Below are 20,867 nucleotides of genomic sequence, written 5' to 3'. Positions count from 1 at the left end.
TAAAGTTTACATTACCTCGAACGAAACCGTACAAACTAGTTTCATTTATATTTCATCAAAAGGGTCCATTAGTGTTCGCTATCGTGTTGCATGCAACCAACGAGAAGAATTATTATTATTGTGGTGTGAAAGAAACCACAAAATGATTAATGCTAACGATTTTGTGAAATAAGAATATATATATTTTGTATACAAAGAATATTCAAAAATAATTCTTGCAGGTGTATTCAAATGCAATGAATTAAGTGTTGATGAAACGAGAATTTACTTTGCTACATTGACAGTAACTTACTGTCGAGATTTGTTTATCATAAAGCGATGTAATTTTTTTATATTAACATGTAAAACGCCACGTGACCGCCGGCCGGCGCCCAAAGATTTCTGGTTAATTGTAATATACGTTTCTTACTTGGCAGTTAACGTGTTAAGCGATGTCTGAACTTAAAAGTAAATGAAAAGTACTAAGAAAGATATCAGGTAATGAATCAATAAAGAGTTAAGAAATAAACGTTTCCATTAAAAACGTAAATTCTAAATATCTTAAATTTCTTTAGCATTTGGAAAATCCATTATTCCAGCAGGATAATGTCCATTCTAATATTGCAAGACATTTTATGCACCAATTTGCAAATTTCTGTAGCCTCCGCAAACGCTACAAGTTCTACAGCACATATAAGCAGCCTAACGATTGGTTGGGACACCTTGCACGGCACATTCTTCTTTGGATGTTATTGGAAGGGCATTGGAGGGTCCCAGAAACAGTTAGAAGATGAAAACTTGATGAATACTCCCGCTGGACTACCATATCTCAAGCTTGATACTCATACATCATTGACATACATCAAAGACCACGAAGTAATCTTATTTAATAATTTAAACTTAGGCATTTAAATTTATACGTCCTTCTTCCCTGATTGAGGCATGGATAAAGACGTCCCTAGTAGTTTTGCTGAGGTGGAAGATAACCTTCACTGTCAAACGTATAGGGGGATATCGCTTCTCTGTATCACATATAAAGTCCTAACAGATATACTACGGCACAGAATCACCCCGTGATTTGTGGCAGATCTAGAAGTGATTAAGTGAAATTAGAAGAAATGTTAGCAGTATTTGAACGGCGGATATTAAGGAAAAGCATTGGTCCAATAAACGGAGGCGACGGTTGGAGAATTGGATATAACCACGAATTGGGGAGTTATACGAGGAACTGGATATTGTGAGATTTGTAGAGATCCGAAGACTTGTGTGGGCTGGACACGTGGAACGAATGGATTAAAGAAGGATTCATAAAAGAGTAATGACAGGTTAACTGACCACAAAGCGACCAAGGTGAAGACCTTGAACGCGATGATAAAATAACATAAAGAGGGATGTTTTGGAATTGATGGAGTAAGGAATTGGCGAACGGGTGTGAGGAGTAGGAGTCCTTGGTAGCATAAATCGAAGGAGGTTGAGGTTTAGTCTGGGCTTTAACGCCACTGGAAGAAGAAGTTTACGATACATTTGGAAAAAACAAACATATTCCTTGTTTTGCATATAATATAAATTTAATGTATGAAACAATTTTAAAAAGTGACAACGATGTTATCTATTTGCTACAAAAGATTCATAATGTCAAAACAAGATGGGAACCTTTTATATGCTCCAAGGTTTTGTTGTATTGGCATCTGTGATAATCAATATCGAAGATATTTATAGGATTGCACAATTGAAGAATACAGAAAGTTGAATCCTAGATCTGGAAGTGAATAGTAAATGAATGAAGGTGTGTTGAAGATGCTTATTTTCAAATCTTGAACAAAAGTTTTTTTTAGCTGTTGCCGCAATTCTGGATTCTTGGTTTAAAAATATTCGCTTTAAAGTTGCATTAGTAAAGCAATTAGAATGTTTGCGCGAGCAAGCAAACATTGATTCTGATGATCAGCAACACCCGAGCACGATTGCGTCATTTAGAGTACAGGAAATCTTTATGAATTAAGAGAGCACACTAGGTTACTTCCAAAAGTAAACGTGAGGTGTAGTATTTCGAAGATTGCAATACTTGGCCTATTTTGTTTATTAGTAAGAGTTTGTTGTAAACAATTATTATTGCAGACAACCTTCCCCTCTGTGTGATAACATCTGGGTACTTTTAGCAAGATGATTACCACCGCATTAATCCTAAACCTGGATGAAACATTTCATAGACGTTGGATTGGAACTTCACACCTTATAATTTCCTGTTATGGAAAATGATGAAAGAACGCTTATATGCTCAGTACCTACTGACATTAATAATCTAAAATAACGAATAACAGAGGATGTCTGCTTTACAGTTATGGAAATGTGTTTATTATGGCTTGTAAGGTGAATAGATTTTACACATTGACTTTATTTATACTTATGTATACATATCGATCCATGAATCAATTTGCATGATCCATAACCTTTCTTTTTGGTGAGCACATATTTCACAATTTTTATGTTTTTGATAATTTCTTTGGAAAGTTCTATTCTTCTAGTCCTATTTGCTTACCAAGAAAGTCTGCCAACGCTAGAAATACGCAAAAATTATCTGTCGTCTTATATATAAAAATTTTTAAAGCACTGTGGTTACTTTATTGTACATTTCGTCAATAACTTCTACAAACATTGATTGAAAACTCCCAATAATTGGCGCAGATTCTTTTTAGACAAGAAGCAACGTTTGAGCAAATGCCAGGACGAACTTGCACAATGACCATATCATTTTCAATATTAATTGGAGGGAATTGTAGATGAAGAACCACTACTTACTCATTATTATGTTTTTGTGTGGTTACATAAAATTTTACATTTATTTTGTTTCTGAACCAATATATTATTGTAGCAGTATCAATGTTGTAGGCTTGCGCGTAGCTTATATTTCAAAGAAATTCAAATATCAAAATGACCATTATGCGCTATTACCAGTTAGGCATGGATTGGCGAGGCTCATGATCGTCACTGCAGAAGAATCGAGAGTGAAGAAGAAAATACGAGGTAAAGGATCGCCATTTTCAACTTATGACAACAAGAGACTGAATATCTTATATTTATGCTTGTAATCCTATCGCCGTCATATTTTGTGATTACTAATGGCTCAACACCTACAGCAATCTTTGGAGTGATATAGGCGACTACACTGGAACCCAAGCATAGGGTTTGGAAGAGAAACCTATGGGAGAAGAAGAATGAATGGGGTGTAGGACCATCACTTTCTTACGGAAACAAGAAACCGTTTCTATAGTAGCAGATCAATGGTTAAATAACAAAGATCATTTTATAACCTTTTTAATTTGCAATCCTACCGGCTACATCTTATGTTACCATTAAGGGTTCAATACGGACAGCAACGTTGGGAGCGGTGTAGGTTGGGAGTGCACTAAAACCTAGAGTGACAAAGGCTAGTGTTTAATGATGAATCCCGATTCTATTTGGGAAAGCATGACAGCAGTATTAGGGTCAGATAAAGACGTAGGAAATGTCATAATCACTGGAATAATGTTGAATTTTCTGTTTGTTGCAAATTTTAGAACTCAATGTTCTTTCAGTTGGAAGTCCTAATTTTCTAGCAATGGCCATCCCCGATTTCCTGATCTTACGCCCATTCTGCATATTTAAGACAAAATGTGAAAAGACTGAGCACCTGCATCCTCCGCAGACGTTGTAAACTTTATAGCACTAATTACAAGTTGTTTGGAGCACAATATCAAAAAAATAAATCAACAGTCTGTAAAACCAATTTCACGAAGTGTTAGAGAGTATGTAACCAACCTATTATTAATAAAAGTAATATTTATATCAAAAAGCATACGCATGCTTAAGCGTCGTAACAAGAATAATAGTCTGATTCTATCTAAAGTCGCAAAGTATTGAAAAATTGAAGAAATCACCATCTCCATAATCCTACGATTAAAAATATTTAAAATTTAGGAAATCTATTTAAAAATTTAGGGAACACTACGAATATAGAATAAATATCGGACCAACTAGCGATGGCGGTAACTTAATTCTCGTTTCAAATATTTAACTATCGGGACTGAGTAGGACTATGATATCTCATCATGTTTTGGATTTTTAAGGACTATAAGTCGTTGCTAATCAATTATATTACGATTACATAATCATAAGCAATACATCTTTTTTTCTGCCTGTTGAAATTTTAAATTCATTTAGACTGCATTTTTAGATTCTGCAATTCATAAAATATTATAAAAAACGCAACTAGGTTTGTTTTGTTTTCATTCAAATAAAATTTTATAAAATTAATACTTTAAAAGTTATAATTGGAGTACGTGAGTTTTAATTATACACACGCGAAAAGTTACGAAAAGCTGGGACATCATTTACAACTTGTCCACACTGAGTATTTGTAACTGTGTTTCAATAGTATTAATAGTAATTATGTTTGAGAATTTGCACAAATACATGTTGAAATATACAATAAGTATTCAAACTAAAATAAACCGTACAGGAATTAATATTATCGTATTGTATAGCCAATTTATAAATATCAAGTATTTGCAATATAATAACAATTTTATTATACTTATATAGTACTAATATATGAATTTAATATAAAGTTAGTAAATACAAAATAGACATAGAAGTAATTTATAACAATCGCTATTTATTGCTAACTCGACACCCAGATATCAATGCTTTAATATCTAACGATTTCAATAATAAGTCAAAAATATAATAATAATATATAACTTCATTAATAGTCATCCATAGATATAGCTGTTCAATCTAACCTCACTTATAACAAAAAAGGAAAGAAAAAAATATACTGATCTAATTACAAAAATAAAATAACAATGTAGAAATTGAAATCAGAATTCATTCCCTCATCATTAATATTCCACCCATCGTACGCCGCACAAAGGCCATCAGTTCAAGATTTACTCCCAGACTACACTACTCCTGAAACAATGACTGGAAATCCCTACGTTAAACCATTTAAATATACGGGAGTTGTGTTATTTTGTCAGTAATTCCATTAAACATTGTATAAATTTGATATATAAATGATTAATATTAAATAAATAAGTATCGATATTAAATGAATAGCGGTGTATAAGTATATTAAAATAAAAATATTTATTTTTTAATAATTCATATCGCAAAAATTAGTTGAGATAATGTAATCATGAAAAAAGTGAAGGTAGTAATAATGGAAGTAAAATGAAAGTAATTAATGTTTAAAAATTCGTATCTCAAAAACTAATTGAGAAATTAATATGATGTAAAAAACAATTTGAAGCAAATTTAATTAGTATTTCATACTTTGATAAACATTTCTTCAAATAATCAAACATCTTAAGTATGATTTTTGAATTAAATCTTTAAAAAATCGTATCTCAGAAACAGGTTGAGATATTCAGATGATGTAAAAAACAACTTGAAGCATATTTAATATGCTGAAGATCATTTGTTCAATGTTTCAAATATTGAAAGTATGATTTTAATAATAATAAATGAATGTTAGAATAAAAATAATTAATTTTCAAAAACTCGTATCTCAAAAACTAATTGAGATATTAGGATGGAGTAAAAAGCAGTATGAAGCAAATGATGAATAGTATTTACTATGTTAAAAATCATTTCTGCAAATTATCCAACATCGGAAGTATGATTCTTTACATACAACGCTGCGTATTCAGAATAATCAATATTTGAATAAAAGTAATTAATCTTTAACAAAGCATATCTCAGCAACTAATTGCGGTATTAAGATGATGTAAAAAACAATTTGAAGCGAATTTAATTAGTAGTTAATTATATTTTTTTGAATATAACGTTGCATAGTCTCAAAATCATCAAAGTTTGAATAAAAGTAATTAATCTTTAAAAATTCGTATTTCAAAAATTAATTGAACTATTATTGTCAATCATTAAATGTTCTTTTTAAGCCGCTTTTCGACAATGTAATTAATCAAAACAAATGGAGTTCATTTTCTTTCCTTATCCATTACTTAGATTTAATTTATCTATTAATATTATGTATATGACATATTTTTAGGGAGAATGTTGTATATATGTAACGTCTTTTAACATTTATCTTCCCAGTAACGTTTTGACCCAAGACGTCGATACATGTCAGAAAAATTGCTTCAGAAAAATTTCAATACATTTCAGCCGCGGTTTCGAATCTTCCATTGTTATTAATTCATCACAAACAGCCCGAGAGACGTTTTCCCTCGTCGACTGTATAGAAATATCCCAACGTTTCAAGTAAATATTTCATTCTCTTATTGTTGCCAAACGTCTTGGTACCCCAACATTTCGTTCGTTGAACAAAAGGTTCCTGCTCAATTTCGTTTCCTACTGATACAGAAGGGATTTACCGTAAGCTTTGTCTTTCTAGATTATTAATTTACATGCCTTAATAGGTAGTATTATTTATTAAAATGACGGAATTAGGCTAAACTATATGAGAACCAATAATTTTACGTTTTTGTGCTTAATAATTAATTATTAAAATTTTCTTCTCCAAAGTCTACATGCTCCTAATAGTTACTACGTGACCTAGTTAATAGCTTCCTAGACTAGACGAAAGTTTCACAAAAGCCGAAATTGTACTGGTGTAAAATATTCGACTTGTTTTATAACCCTATTCTTCATGCACCCTTTATGGGATGTCTGCCCCTTTTACGGCAACGTCTAAGGTATAGAGTATATTTTTCACAAAAAGGTGTTGAATTTTTAACCGTAGACATCCGGGTTACTTTCTTTTAGGTGCAATGGGAACTATCTGAAAGAATAACATTAAAGAACCATCACAAGAGTATATTTTGTTTTGAATACTTTAATATGAATGTTTGGAATTTAATGGTATGAATACGTCTCATCTAAAAATTCATTTTCTTGAAATTGTGCTGATTTGGTATAATTCAATTGGTTCATCCATCCAAATAGACCGACAAATTCAACAAGTACTCAACTAATTTCCTTATAAGTTCCCGTAAACACCCAATAGTCGGAAATAAACTAATGCCACGCTAATCTCAACTGCGCAGACTAACGGTTGCATTTAAATGGGCTACTCTAACGAAGGCGTCGCGATTCCGTTGTGAAATTGCTGAGCAAAGAAGGAAACGTAGACTACCGAGGGGAGGATGTATTTATCAAGCTAATGAAAATCCGCGGCAAGTCGCATGCAAATAAACTTGTTGACTTTTTACTTGCTGAAGAACCCCTCCTTCGCAAAGAGAAATTGTGTCCGCTTACTCAACAACTACTGTACGCGCAAGAATTATCTTGCCCTTCCAATTTAAACGTCAACCCAAGACAGCTTAAGTTTCGTACATGCACTACAATACTGTTCCAGTTTAATAAGCTACTTATTAAAACACAAACCATGTCGAGAACTATTACATATAAAAAAATAAGGGCATTTATAGGACTAAATGCCGTAAAAATATCGAGATTTCGCGTTCCATCACTCCTTTTGATACTTTTTGTACAAATCGTTGGTGACGGATATTTATGGCGTCCAATATTTCTCGATTCGTTGGCAGGAGCGTTTAAGTGTAACAAAGGCATTCCACAGACGTTTCAATTTTGCGCGGATTTCACCTCACCTCATACACGTATACGTGTATTGATCGTCGCACTCTTCCGTTTTTAAACGACACGAAAGAAAAAAAGTAAGGGTGGACGAAACGATGAAACGTGTCAAGTTGGAATAAAACTTTGAATAAGTTCGACCTCGAAATTCAAGGAATGTAAGGAAATGTGAGAAATACTTATTTCAAAACGATATTTTAATGGAAAATTTTATTTAAAACGAACAATATTAAAGACTTTCTTTTTCGGTACATCAGAAAAGTTGACACAAAAGCTACCTTGCAAAATGAGATAATGACAACATTCACATCCAACCCGGAAGTTACTTTGTTCTTATAATTAATTAGAAGCAAATTCTGTAAGGTATTTATCGACCTAGCACAATCGGTAATATAACATTCAGCACAGTTTTAAGAACTAATAACATCAAAAGTTGAAAGACGCGATAAACACACTTATTCAATTGTACTGGACACATGAGTTGTTATTCATTTTATTATTGAAAAATTAAATGGCAATACGTGTTGGAGTCGAGTACATTTACCTTACTATTTTAGATAAGTCAGCAATATTAGTAAGTAGGTTAAATAGGTTTATTAACATGTAGAAGGAGAATAGAATAGAATAAGTCGTCGATGCGTTAACACGAAAATGTTAGTTATAAGTATTATTAAATAAACGCAGTTATATAAAATCCAAAAAAGCCTTTTTTTCCTCTCTCGAGGAATCTGGCATCATAAATAAGTAGATCATTACATGGCGATCCTGCCACTTGAGAGAATTGGAGAATAATGGAAAAGAAAAATTAAAAAAAAAAAGAATGGTCTTGTTCTTCACCGCTGACGTGGCCCAACCCAACCATATGGAAGTATAATGCAATAAAGGTGTACCTCTAATTAATAAAAATGGGTTACAATTAATCGAAAGTAATAGTTTTTATATTGGCAATTGGTTGCACAGATTTATATAAAAAGATGAAACAAGCTTTGACAAAGAAAATAAGAAGATAATCAAAAGAGATAGTTAATTGTATTTCAGAGTTAGTGTTAAGCTCGCGTAGTATATTAAAACAGAGATTAAATAATATAGAAAATAGTGATAGTAATGAAGATCAACGTAAAATTGCAACAATGACTGAAAAATTTGATCTCAAGGTTGCAAGACAAAGTAACACGTCGAATCAGTACGGCATGTCAACTCGCGGAACTCGAGGACGTCTCTATTTTGCAAATGTGAACGAAAATGATCCTATAAATAGTGAAACACTTTTTTCGTGAATGAAGACGAGATAATTCTATTCAGTAAAGACGGAATGAATTTTGTGCGAATGCTGCAAGGAGTGAATGAATTAGTTTTTCTAATTGATACGGGAGCTTCAGTTTCAGTAATTTTTACAAAATGTTTAAAAGAATATGATCAGATAAACACAAAAATGAAAGCAAAAGTTACTGGTATATCTGGTTCAATTTTTGCGCTGGGTACAGTGAATATTACATTAACTATTGGGGATCAGCAAATTAATAGTAAATTTTTAGTAATAGATAGTTTTGTGAAAGATAACGTGTGTTGTGGAATTTTAGGATCAGATTTTCTTGCTAAATATAAAGCTGTTATAAATTATTCCAAATTTCAAGTTAGTTTCACTTGTAGCGATCGAACAATTTATTTCTCTTTAGAATCAAAAATTGATAATTATACAGTTATTCCACCAAGATGTGAAGCAATAAGATATTTTAAAGTAAAGTGTAAAGATGATTGTTTAATCAAAAATGATGCAGTATGCGAGGGTGTGTTTGTAGCAGGTATGATAGTTAGACCTAAGAATGGGGTTATTCCGGTCAGATTTTTAAATACGAATGAAAGGAAATCAAAATGTACAAGCTGATGCATTGTCGAGGATAGTAATTGATTCAAGTGAATTACAAGAAATTCATAGAAAAATTTTTGGTATTACTCGGGCGAAATCTAAAAAGCTAACTGACGATGGGATAGTTGGTAAAACTAACTTTACGGATGATAGGCTTGATCACCCAGGAATCATAGAGTTGTTGAAACCATCCCTAAAATCAGTCGAATTGAAAGCAGTTGATTGTGATCAATTTTATGAAATGCATACAACTAAAAATCAAAATTTAATTAAAAATTTTGAAAATATAATTTATGATAAAAATGCGCAAGTTATTTATATAAAGGTAGATACTCGATCAGCGTTAGTATTAAGTACATCGTTGAGAGATCTACGTACGTTATGTAATCAATACGGAATTCCGGAGATATATATATTAAAAAATAAATTAAGCATTTCAATAATAAAGAAAATTCAAAATGAACTATTTAAGTTTAAAAATTGTAATATTAAGATTTCTATAATTGCAGACGTGCAAAATATAGACAATCGCGAAACGAGACAGTTAATACTGAACGATTACCATACGCTACCGAGCGGGGAACATGCAGGAATTAATCGTATGTATAATAACATCAAAAAAATGTATTTTTGGCAAGGTTTAAAACAAGACGTAGAGACATTTGTGAGGCGATGTGATGATTGTCAAAGTTATAAACATTCTAGGCCTAGTAACTAACCAATGACAATCACCACAACGGCTCAACAGCTTTCGAAAAAATTTTTCTTGACCTGGTTGGTCCTTTAAATCAACACAATGAACCGAATAAGTACATTTTGACTTTGCAATGTGGGCTAAGCAAGTTTGTTGAAGGGTATCCAATTCAGGATAAAGAGGCTGTTACAATAGCCAAGTGTTTTGTAGAAAATTTTGTGCTTAGGTACGGTATACCACAACAAATAGTTACCGACAAGGGTACAGAATTTTTAGCGAGTACGCTTCAGGAAACTTGTAAGCTATTAAATATAAAACAGTTAAGCTCAACTGCGTACCATCACGAGACTCTTGGATCATTAGAGAACACTCATAAGCATTTGGGCGCCTATTTGCGAATGCAAGTAGCAAAATATCCCGAAACATGGAGCACTTGGGTTCCATATTGGTGTTTCTCGTACAATAACACGGTACACTCTGAAACTCGTTATACTCCTTACGAATTAGTCTTTGGTAAAATAAGTAATGTACCGTCAAATATTTCTCGCGATGTTGTCGGTCCTATGTATAATTTTCATTGTTATCCTGTTGAGTTGAAAGTTAGATTACAGTCAGCATGGAAAGACGCAAGAGAAAACTTACTATTATCCAAATTAGAACGGAAGGACAGATATGATAGGAACAGTAAAAGCATTACATACAATGCGGGGGATAAAGTAATGATTAGAAACAACAGTGGGAACAAACTAGAAGAGTTATTTAAAGGTCCATATGAAGTACAAAAAGACGTTGACCCAAACGTTATAGTTAAGGTAGACAAGAAATTAGTAGAAATACATAAAAATAGGATTAAGTTATATTATGAATAGTTAGAAAATGAAATGGGTAAAAGTAAAACAAAAATAAATTAAATTAACTAATAGCATAATTAGTAATTAATTATACTTATAGAATAAGTAAAATAATAATTAGGTAACTACTTATTATTTTTCCTAATTGCCGGGGGAGGTGTACTGGACACATGAGTTGTTATTCATTTTATTATTGAAAAATTAAATGGCAATACGTGTTGGAGTCGAGTACATTTATCTTGGTATTTTAGATAAGTCAGCAATATTAGTAAGTAGGTTAAATAGGTTTATTAACATGTAGAAGGAGAATAGAATAGAATAAGTCGTCGATGCGTTAACACGAAAATGTTAGTTATAAGTATTATTAAATAAACGCAGTTATATAAAATCCAAAAAAGCCTTTTTCTCCTCTTTCGAGGAATCCGGCATCATAAATAAGTTGATCATTACACAATATATTGACATTAAAACACTTCCATTAGGTGTTCCAACCGAGTCGACGAATGAAATAGTCAATAGTAAATTCCCTAATGCATGACATAAAAATCATTGAGATGATTAGATTCTATTCTTTGATTAATGTAAGTATTCCTTTCTGTCAACTTTATCTAGATGCAGCAGGTTAAAACTATCAGTTATGTTTAGCTGCTTGTTATGATAAGCATAAGTTTTTCAATGAGACTAAGGAATCTTATTACATTGTTACTAATGCAGTTGTGTCGGTTGGTTGATCCAAAGAACATATATTCAAAATTAAAGATTCTAGCATGTTAGTCACACAACATTCACATATATCATCATACAACATTGATGTGGCTTTCAAATAATGTTCCTCTTATCACAATCGTACCCAAGGAAACCATTAGATATTAATATTATAAACAGTATAGAGATATAAAAGACAAGTTATGGAAAAATTAAGAACAGAGCTAAGATATAGACTCCATTATGAGAAACAGATATAGAATATTTGCAAATGCTGCTGAAAAATAGCAGGCAATATACAGAATCTACCAAGATGCAACATGCATTAACTCTGCTAAACAGGATATAAAGCCAGAAATCAGGTCAGCGGCGAACTAAATGATAAAGTTTTGCAATGATCAATAATTTTTATAGTAAAATGGAGACTGTTTGTAAAAATGGAATGTAATAACACGAGCAGGAAAAATAAAGAACGCAGACAGAATGTAGTGTTTGCTAAAGAACAACATAACTAGAATGCAAAGTCTATTAAAGAGAAACAAAGGTAAATTCAGAATGAACAGACCCAAATTCAATATACATTAGAGCGAACTGTACATTATTTAGGAATGTGGAACGGAATAACGAGTTGGGGAAAGTAATTGCGCAAATTCTAGAGATTTCAAAAGTCAGTAGATATTTGCAAAAGTTATTTGATCACTAGGTTATTATCTCTTTTCTTTGATGACCGCCAGCAATAATAAGTGCGAATTATATCGAGCAGATGTTAAGTATTAGTTAATTAACACTTGGTCTGAAATTTTATTGCAGACAATAAAGATTCTAGGCTGCATGAAAAAGTTTGAAATTGCAATGCACAGATTACAAGCCAAAATAAATAGATTGTAATGTAACACTGCATGGATTTCAAACGTTCCAAGAATACGTAAAAAATTAGCACAGATATTTCCTTAACAAAATAAATCGGAAATTAAGCTGCTCACAACACAAATTCCAGACAATAAGAAACAGTCTGGAATTACACACATTCCAGACTCCAAGAAGGAATAAGAAGTAATTTACAAAAAAATCTAGAAAAATATTTACAAGCCTGTAACAATGCAAAGGAAACTCGAGTTTTATACATATAATTGACTCCAGATTTTAAGCAGTTTTGAATTACACTGGCTAGACTGAAAGAAATTTAGTATAATATTTACCAAATGTTAATCAAATATAATAATTCCACAGAGACGTTTCAAAGGTCATAAACGTTTAAGCTGTCTGGCGGGGATCAGTTCGTATCTGCTACTAATATCGCTTATCTTCACAGAAACCTAAATCTTTTTTGTTACTATAAAGATCCACTTTCTGGAGAAGTTTAAAAAGCTACTGGACTTGTGTATGAAAAATTATTTAATGCAGAATTGTCAGAACAGGATGTACTAAGTAAGAATATTAATGAAAATCAATATGCTTCAAGCGTGCTCCAAAGTACGCTTTAGTGGTGGATATATTGGTTAAAATTGCACCTTAAATTGCAACAAGTGTATTTGATGATGGATACAGCAGCCAAACATGGTGTAAGCACCCGAGAAGTTGGATACCTAGCAGGTAGCAGTAGCCATCATGAAATACAGCAAGTCACGGAAAGCTGCCAAAAAGTTGAAAAGAGCAGCTCCAAAGTTTTCATATCTCCATTCATGCAAGTTACTAGTATTTAGGATTCCTGTTGAAGTAAATATGGTTTTCAATAAAATGTGGATTGTATTAATCATCTACAAAACCTGATTCTAATCTCTTTGTCCCCATCATGTAAAAATCCACCTTTTTGAAATCTTGATGGATCTATGAATTGTATCCTTTTAGATTCATGTTTGTGACCATGTAAATCGAAGGCTTGTACTTGGGACGAATCGACGTTTAGTGTTGGATAACGTCCTTCCTTATTATTTCGGAGATTTAAATTACCTGTTTCTAGTTACCTTTGCTCTACCAGTCTGACGGTTTTTGCATCAGGTTGCCGACGATTTCGAAATCTAGCCTCATTACACCTACAGTTTCATTACAGGCAACTAGTAGCTTTAACATGTCAACGTAATCTCGACTACAATAGTATCGCTCCATTGAAGTAGGTACACAACACTGAAGAGAATGAATTATCAATATAACCATCAGACGATGACAGAACAATTTCAATATAATAGAGTTCGTTATATTACTTATGTTTCTTTAAGGTCCTTTAAGGAAGAAAAAATAAAGGAAACATTCTTACCTTTTTTGTATCCTATTTTATGAATACATATCTCGATTACAGAGAACAATAATTTTCCATTTAGTTGCGACCACTAAATCAAATCCCAAGAGTACGGGCGTGACATTTGAGACACACATCTTTAATATTATTTGTAAATCAAAACACAATGATACTAAAATCTTCAAAGTTGTCATTAGGATAATGACACAAAAATATGACTCAAAAAGTACCGCTTGGTGGTGTAAAAACTGTTGAAAGCACAGCTTATATTGCAGCAAATAGTGGTCCAACCGCAGTGTAATCAAACGAGATGTAGGCCTATCCAGTAACAATGGCCAAAATGAGATTCAACAGTTCTCCGAAGCGGCCAAGAAGTTGAATAGACCAGCTCAAAAGAAGTCTGATGACATCATCGTACACACAGGTTGGTGAGTATACTTTATTGTTGTTGTTTTCAAACTGGCGTGCGAAATATTTCGATATCTACTCAACCAATTTTAATGAAATATATTCATTTAGGATAGGAATTCATTGCAGGAATTTGTCTATGTTTCCGTAAAAGTAAATGTAGAGTAAAATTTTAGAATATCTTAAAAATTAATGAAAAAATTCTTATATAACCTATATTAAAACGTTAATATCATTTGTAACTTACCATGTATATTACAATGTAATATTGTTGGAAAGAAAAAAAAAACGAAAGTTTCAATCAGATATCTACGAAGAACAATACCGACTTCTGTTTAAAGAAATAGTTATGGTTATTTTATGCTTTCTATAAACACAAACTTTTGTCCGCGAAGAGAATTGAAATAACGCGCCAGTAAACTGGGAAAGTTGGAGAAAATTGTACGTTGTAAATTTCATCTAACCCTGAAAAATATGTCTCGACCACAGAGGAGCACGAAACTTACGTTAAACTTTTACGATAAAAATTCGGTACACGTAACGTTCCGCGCGTACTAACATATTTTTAATTATAATTAAATTCAACGTAAAGTAATAAAACTTTTTCTCGTGCAGGAAAAACGCATTTTGAAAAGAGGAAATTTCCGCAAGGCAAACAAGTGGGACTGACTCGCGTCTGGGTCGCGCCTATGATGAGAAAGATTAATCAAAGTTTTCGAAACTTTTCGCGCAATGATGAGAGGATTTCAACAGTTTGAAGGTAGAAAATATTTTCTCGGCTTCAAACTCAATCTACACCGCAAAAGAAGTAAATTATGGTTTATTTCTACAAACTTATTTTAACACCATTTTCTATACGATAATAATTATTTTTTGATTTAATGATTTAAATTAAAATGGCGCATAAAGTGTAGTCGTGCTTTGTTGCCGGTGCATTATTATTCTAATTTTTCTTGTAGAAATTCGCGCTATTGTGCTTCTTTGTGTAAGTTAAACCGCTCGGCTTCTGATGTAAAATTGTGTTTATGCTGATTAGCTTGCTGTCTGTTTAATTGACTGTTAATTCTCAGTTTTGCTGTAATATTTTACGCGAGTTTTTCTGTGTCCTTGACTTATCATTGTCAGTTGGTGCATTATGGGGGAGACCGGTTCTAGTGCGTTAAGTGCTCTCGACTCCAAATTTCTATGTTGTTGATGCCCTAAATGAACATCTGGCATTACATAACCTTAAATTCACCTCTGACATGCTGGATCGAAGTCATCGTCTCGGTCCTATCAGGAAAAAACCGAATATGCCATCCAAGTCCAACTGAGAAGTAAAAAGGTTTTCATTTCTGAATCCCTTACTGTCCGTCGGCGTCAACTCTACCTCAATGCCAAAGCTTTAATGGGACCTGAAAATACTTGGACCTCAGATGGACGAATATACGTTGCGTTGGCAAAGGATAAGAAGAAGGTAATACGCTCCTTTTCTGGTGTGGAAGGATGTCCTCGTCCTCAGCATCGTCGCGGTGTGACTACTAGAAGTCGTGCAGCGGTTGAGTGATACGTGGAGAAGTCGTCTCGGGTCTGTTAGCTTATTAGTAAATAAGAAGTATATAGATATATATTTTTTCTTTTTTTTTGTTATTCAACTACAAGGAAATTGTTATAGTTATTTTCTTTTCTTTTTTTTCTCTCCATTATTTTATAGTAATGGCCTGGTTTTTCGTTGCATGGCTGGCATTGTTATGTTATTCGGCTGACTAAATTTAGTCATTGGTGTTGCTTATTTCTCTTTTTGTTTTATTTATTTTTTTTGTGTGTTAAGATCAATTGAAGTAAAAATGGATGCTAATGCTGGTTGCTCATCTGATTCTACTTCTCATTCTTTCTATTCTTGTAACTCTTCTCTTGATTCTTCTCTTCTGTCCACTTCTGATTTTGTTCTCGATCATACGTGTGAGGCTGATGTAAACGACTTTAGTACTTATGCTGGAATACCTCCAGCTGATTTGTTTAACGGATTAACAAATTTTATCTCCGTGTGTCATATTAATGTGCAAAGTATTACTGCCCACATTGATGATTTCTTGATCACATTCGAATCTAACATTTTTCTCCGATGGATTCTCCGATGGATCAGTTCAGGGGGCTGAATTCATGCTTGTGGAACTGAAAAGTTTCTACAACAAGTTATTACTTGGCGTTTTTTTATTGTCGTCCTCTTGTTAACTACTTTGATCAATTGGAGGAAACCTTGAGAGTCACTCTTTTAATTATAACACTATTCTCCTGATGGGAGAATTCAATACTTGTCTCCTAAAAAATGAATGACTCAACATAAACTTCGCTTCATTGCTTCCTCATTAAATTTGTCCATCCTGTCCTTACAACCAACTCATCATCTTCCTACATCGCATTCGCTTCTGGATCTTTCTGTTCGGCCGAGTCGTAATCTCATCCGAGCAGCATACTTTCGCATAGTCAGCTCCCTGCTCCTCAATTTTCCAATCACCATCTAATTTACTGTGCAGTGCAGATGGGACAACATATTTCCTCGCAACCCATTATTTCCGTTAGTGACCTGGATCGTATTGATAACGATTTGCTGTTGTGTGATGCGCAAAAGATCGATTGGCTCCCGCTTTATCGAATGGCCGATATTGATGGAAAGGTTGACTACTTCAACTCTAAACTTACCAATCTCTATGACAAGCATGCCCCACTCAGACGACGCAGTGAGACATCCGCCCGCACCCTGGTTAAGTGATGCAATAAGATCATTGATGAGAGAACGTAACCGTGCAAAGCTATTATTTAAACGTATTCCAACTACTATTAATCGTGAAAACTATAGGACCTTGCGTAACCGTTGCAATCACCAATGTAGGAATGCCAAAAAAATTTGGCTTTCCAATGCTAGTCCGAGGACGTTTTGGAGGATTATGCGTTCCTTAGGGGCGGTTGAGTCACCCTCTGTTCGGGCTGCTTTCAATTCATTTTTTGTCGACCCACCTCTGCTCATTAATGGTGAGACTAAGATGACTAGTATTACTGAAATTCTTGCCTCATCTAAATCCTCCTCTTTCTCCTTTGTTCTGGCCACAGCATCAGAAATCCGCGATGCCTTGAATCACTCGAGGTCTACTAGTGTGGGAGCTGATGGAGTTGGTGTCAAACTTCTTCTTCCTATATTGGATATTGTTCTTACTCCTATTACTCACATTTTTAAATTCTCCATTGAACGATCCTCATTCCCTTCAAACTGGAAGGTTGCTATGTTGTCCCTATACCTAAATCCAAGAGTCCTTTAAGTTTAAATGATTTTCGCCCTATTTCCATTTTATCCGTTCTATCCAAAGCTTTCGAGTGCCTTGTTTACTTACAAGTTCAAGAGTATTTACAAGAATTTAATTTGCACAACGAGTTTCAATCGGGTTTTCATAAAGGTTATAGCACGACAACAGCACTTATTAAGATTACAGATGATATTAGGTATGCATGCGACAAACGTTACGTTACCATCGTTGATTTCAGCAAGGCGTTCGATTCGGTTGATCACGAGCTCTTGTTGGCTGCCCTTGGATTTACCTCTTTATGTTTATCTTGGTTTCAATCTTACCTTTCTTGTCGTTCCTTGTGTATGCGTGCTGATTCTGCGCTCTCGCCTGCTTGTGATATTAAATGTGGTGTGCCCAGGGTAGTGTGTTGGATCCGTTACTCTTTTCAATTTTTATTAATGCCGTCACCGACTGCTTTTCTTGTAATTGTGAAGTGTATGCTGATGACCTCCAAATTTACACTACGACAACTATTAATGATTTTCCGGAAGCAATTGCACGTCTTAATCATGATCTTTCTTATATTTTGGATTGGTCTAAACGTTATGGCCTTAAATTAAATTCTGCTAAAAGTCAAACAAATGCGTTTGGCAGTCGACCTTTACTGGCAAAGCTTAATGACTTTTCACCCATTCACTTATTGCTTGACGGTGACATTATTCAGCTGTCAGATACGATTAGAAACGTTGGGGTGGTTATGGATTTGACAATATCCTGGAAACTTTAAATTTAATCCGTCTGCAGAAAGGTCTATCATTGTTTCCACTCGCTAAAAAGTCTCCGTTGCTTCCTTCCTTCCATTGTCCTTCGTAATCTTTGTTATTCTCGGATTTTCCCCCACATAGATTATGCTGACACGGCATATCCTGATCTTTCGGTAACACTCCGAAACAAACTGCAAAGACTTCAAAACAACTGTATACGGTATATCGTTGATTTCGAGAGATCTCAACACAAAACTCCATACCGTAATTATTAAGCTGTCAGAACCGTAGATCGTTACGTATATTGACTATGTTATATACTGTTCTTCACAATCAAACACCAGGGTATCTCTACTGTATATTTCAACGCTTTTCTTCGCATGGTTTACCCACTAGATCTCAGTTAGATTCTCTGCTTATGTTCCCGACCCATAGTACTGAGATTTACCACAAATCGTTTACTGTGCAGGCCATAACCCTTTCGAAAAGTCTGCCTACTGAGATTCGCAATATTCCTCTCTTTATGACATTTAAAAACCATCTAAAACGTCATTTATTTGCTCTCTAAGTATCTTCCTGAGAACTTCTTCTTCTCCTTCTTCTTCCTTTTCTTCTCTTCTTCTTCTTTTACTTCTCTTCTTTTTCTTCTCTTCTTCTTTTATTCTAGCAACTAACATTATGCACCGTTTTAGTGACCATAGGTTTAACATAGTAGCTTGCCATTTATTTATTGTTTTTTTAATATATTCAGTATACGGTTGACTGATTGGGTCCTTTGGAAGATATCGCTTACACGATAAATCGACCCTTTTGCCTATATTTATACATTAAGTAGTTAAAGGTATACATTTTCTTTAATTTGTATTTTGTTTATTATGGTAATAAATTTATTATTATTATTATTATTTAATGTTACACTATATTAATTATAATATAGAGTAACTTGAGGGATAACGATGGATCACCCATTGTCCTGTCATTGTAAATCACGTCGATTTCCCAGGAACGTGCATTTAACGCAGTGTAAGTTGTCGTTGACGTAGATTTGTATGGATTTGCTTTATAATTTCAGATGGAATCTGATGATTAATGTGTGACTCAGTTAGTCTATTTGTTAACTCGTATGCGGACGTAGATTATATGACATATTGAATAATAACTATTGTTAACTAAATGTTACATGATTCCGAAATTACAATAAATTTATATATCGATCACATCTCTGTCTGTTTTAATGAAACTGGATAAGCGATTAACGATTCTACATGTATTAAATTTATAACGCAAACATATTTAAATATTACACGGTGTGCGATTTCGACATTTTCCATTAACGTTAGTCCTTCAGGTATGAAACATTCTACAACTGCCACTAAATTTCCGCCTTTCACGTTTACACTTCCGTTTTATGCGTTTTCCGGGGATCATAACAATAAAATCGAGTTAGAATTTAAATTAAATATTTCACACAAAAAAATATTGTTTTTTATTTTATAGCGTTGTATTATTACATACGATATTTGTGGTATTGTACTCGCACAAATATTGAGTGGGATACATCGTAACTTCGATTTTAGACCAATTCCATACAAACACTATTTAAATTTGTGTTTTCAATTGATTCAGCTACGTCATACTAAAGTGGAACTACTAAAGCTTTCACGTACTGTATTGTTTCTGAAAATATTACGATTTCAAACGTACAGCCGATGGAAAATTGAAAAGTGAAAAATATGTCAGAAAGTTTTAACTCGATTTTGTTGGAAAGAGAAAAAAGTGAAAATCGAATCAAAGAAGTTTTCGTTCACCTTTAGCTTAATTTTTAATTTCACAGGAAGTGACCGACTTTTAAAAATAAATGACTTTCAAACAAACAAAAAGTTCTTGTTTTGGAACAACACGCGATCTAAAAGTTTTAGGTTGGAATACAAACGCTAAAAAGCTTTTTTTTTCTTTTTGCAGAAACTTAAAGTGTGTAGAAATACACTTCTGGATTATAGAACTTTCAAATGAAAATCTCTTTAAGGTCACAGAGTAAGTCGATGCTTTTGAACATCAAAAATGAAATTACATCATTTCAAAATGAATTAATTAGTAGTTGACTTAAAGCGTGTACGAATGCGAATTAATTTAATTGAATGTTAGAGTTCTAACACACGGTTGAAACCTGGTCGGTCAAAACGATAATTGGAGTGGTCACCACACATCTAACGTTCGTAACGTTAGTTAGGTAGATGGAACTTTGATACAGACTAAATTTCAGTTAGGAGAACGACTGGCAAAAGCCCACTTACCAATTACGGTCAAGTTGACTTTAGAATTCCTTGTTTGGGCGCGGATGAAATCCACCCGGCATCTGTACACTCCTTGGTCAGTTTCCCGGATATGGTCCACACCGAGTTCCGCCGGTTGTTTTTCAGGCATGAAGAACGCTCTATTCGAGAACACATTCTCGTCGGACCAGCGCTCAGCGTGGGTAAATCCTCTGTCACGACCGTCCACACTGA

The 20,867-nt window shown here is 33.6% G+C and overlaps 1 protein-coding gene across 1 annotated transcript in view; it reads right to left on the bottom strand.

The window, feature by feature from the left end:
* Positions 1-20,867, bottom strand: part of LOC111418754 (neural cell adhesion molecule 2-like) — a 455,796-nt gene that overhangs the window by 194,392 nt on the left and 240,537 nt on the right. Inside the window, exon 3 of the mRNA XM_023051417.2 lies at positions 20,655-20,863. Within this exon, the coding sequence (XP_022907185.1) occupies positions 20,655-20,863 (209 nt within the window). The remainder of the gene's footprint in view (positions 1-20,654; positions 20,864-20,867) is intronic.

Source organism: Onthophagus taurus, chromosome 7 (genome assembly GCF_036711975.1).
Source record: "Onthophagus taurus isolate NC chromosome 7, IU_Otau_3.0, whole genome shotgun sequence".
Taxonomy (NCBI): domain Eukaryota; kingdom Metazoa; phylum Arthropoda; class Insecta; order Coleoptera; family Scarabaeidae; genus Onthophagus; species Onthophagus taurus.
Note: the sequence above shows the minus strand (reverse complement) of the source record. Positions and strands in the feature narration are given on the sequence as shown.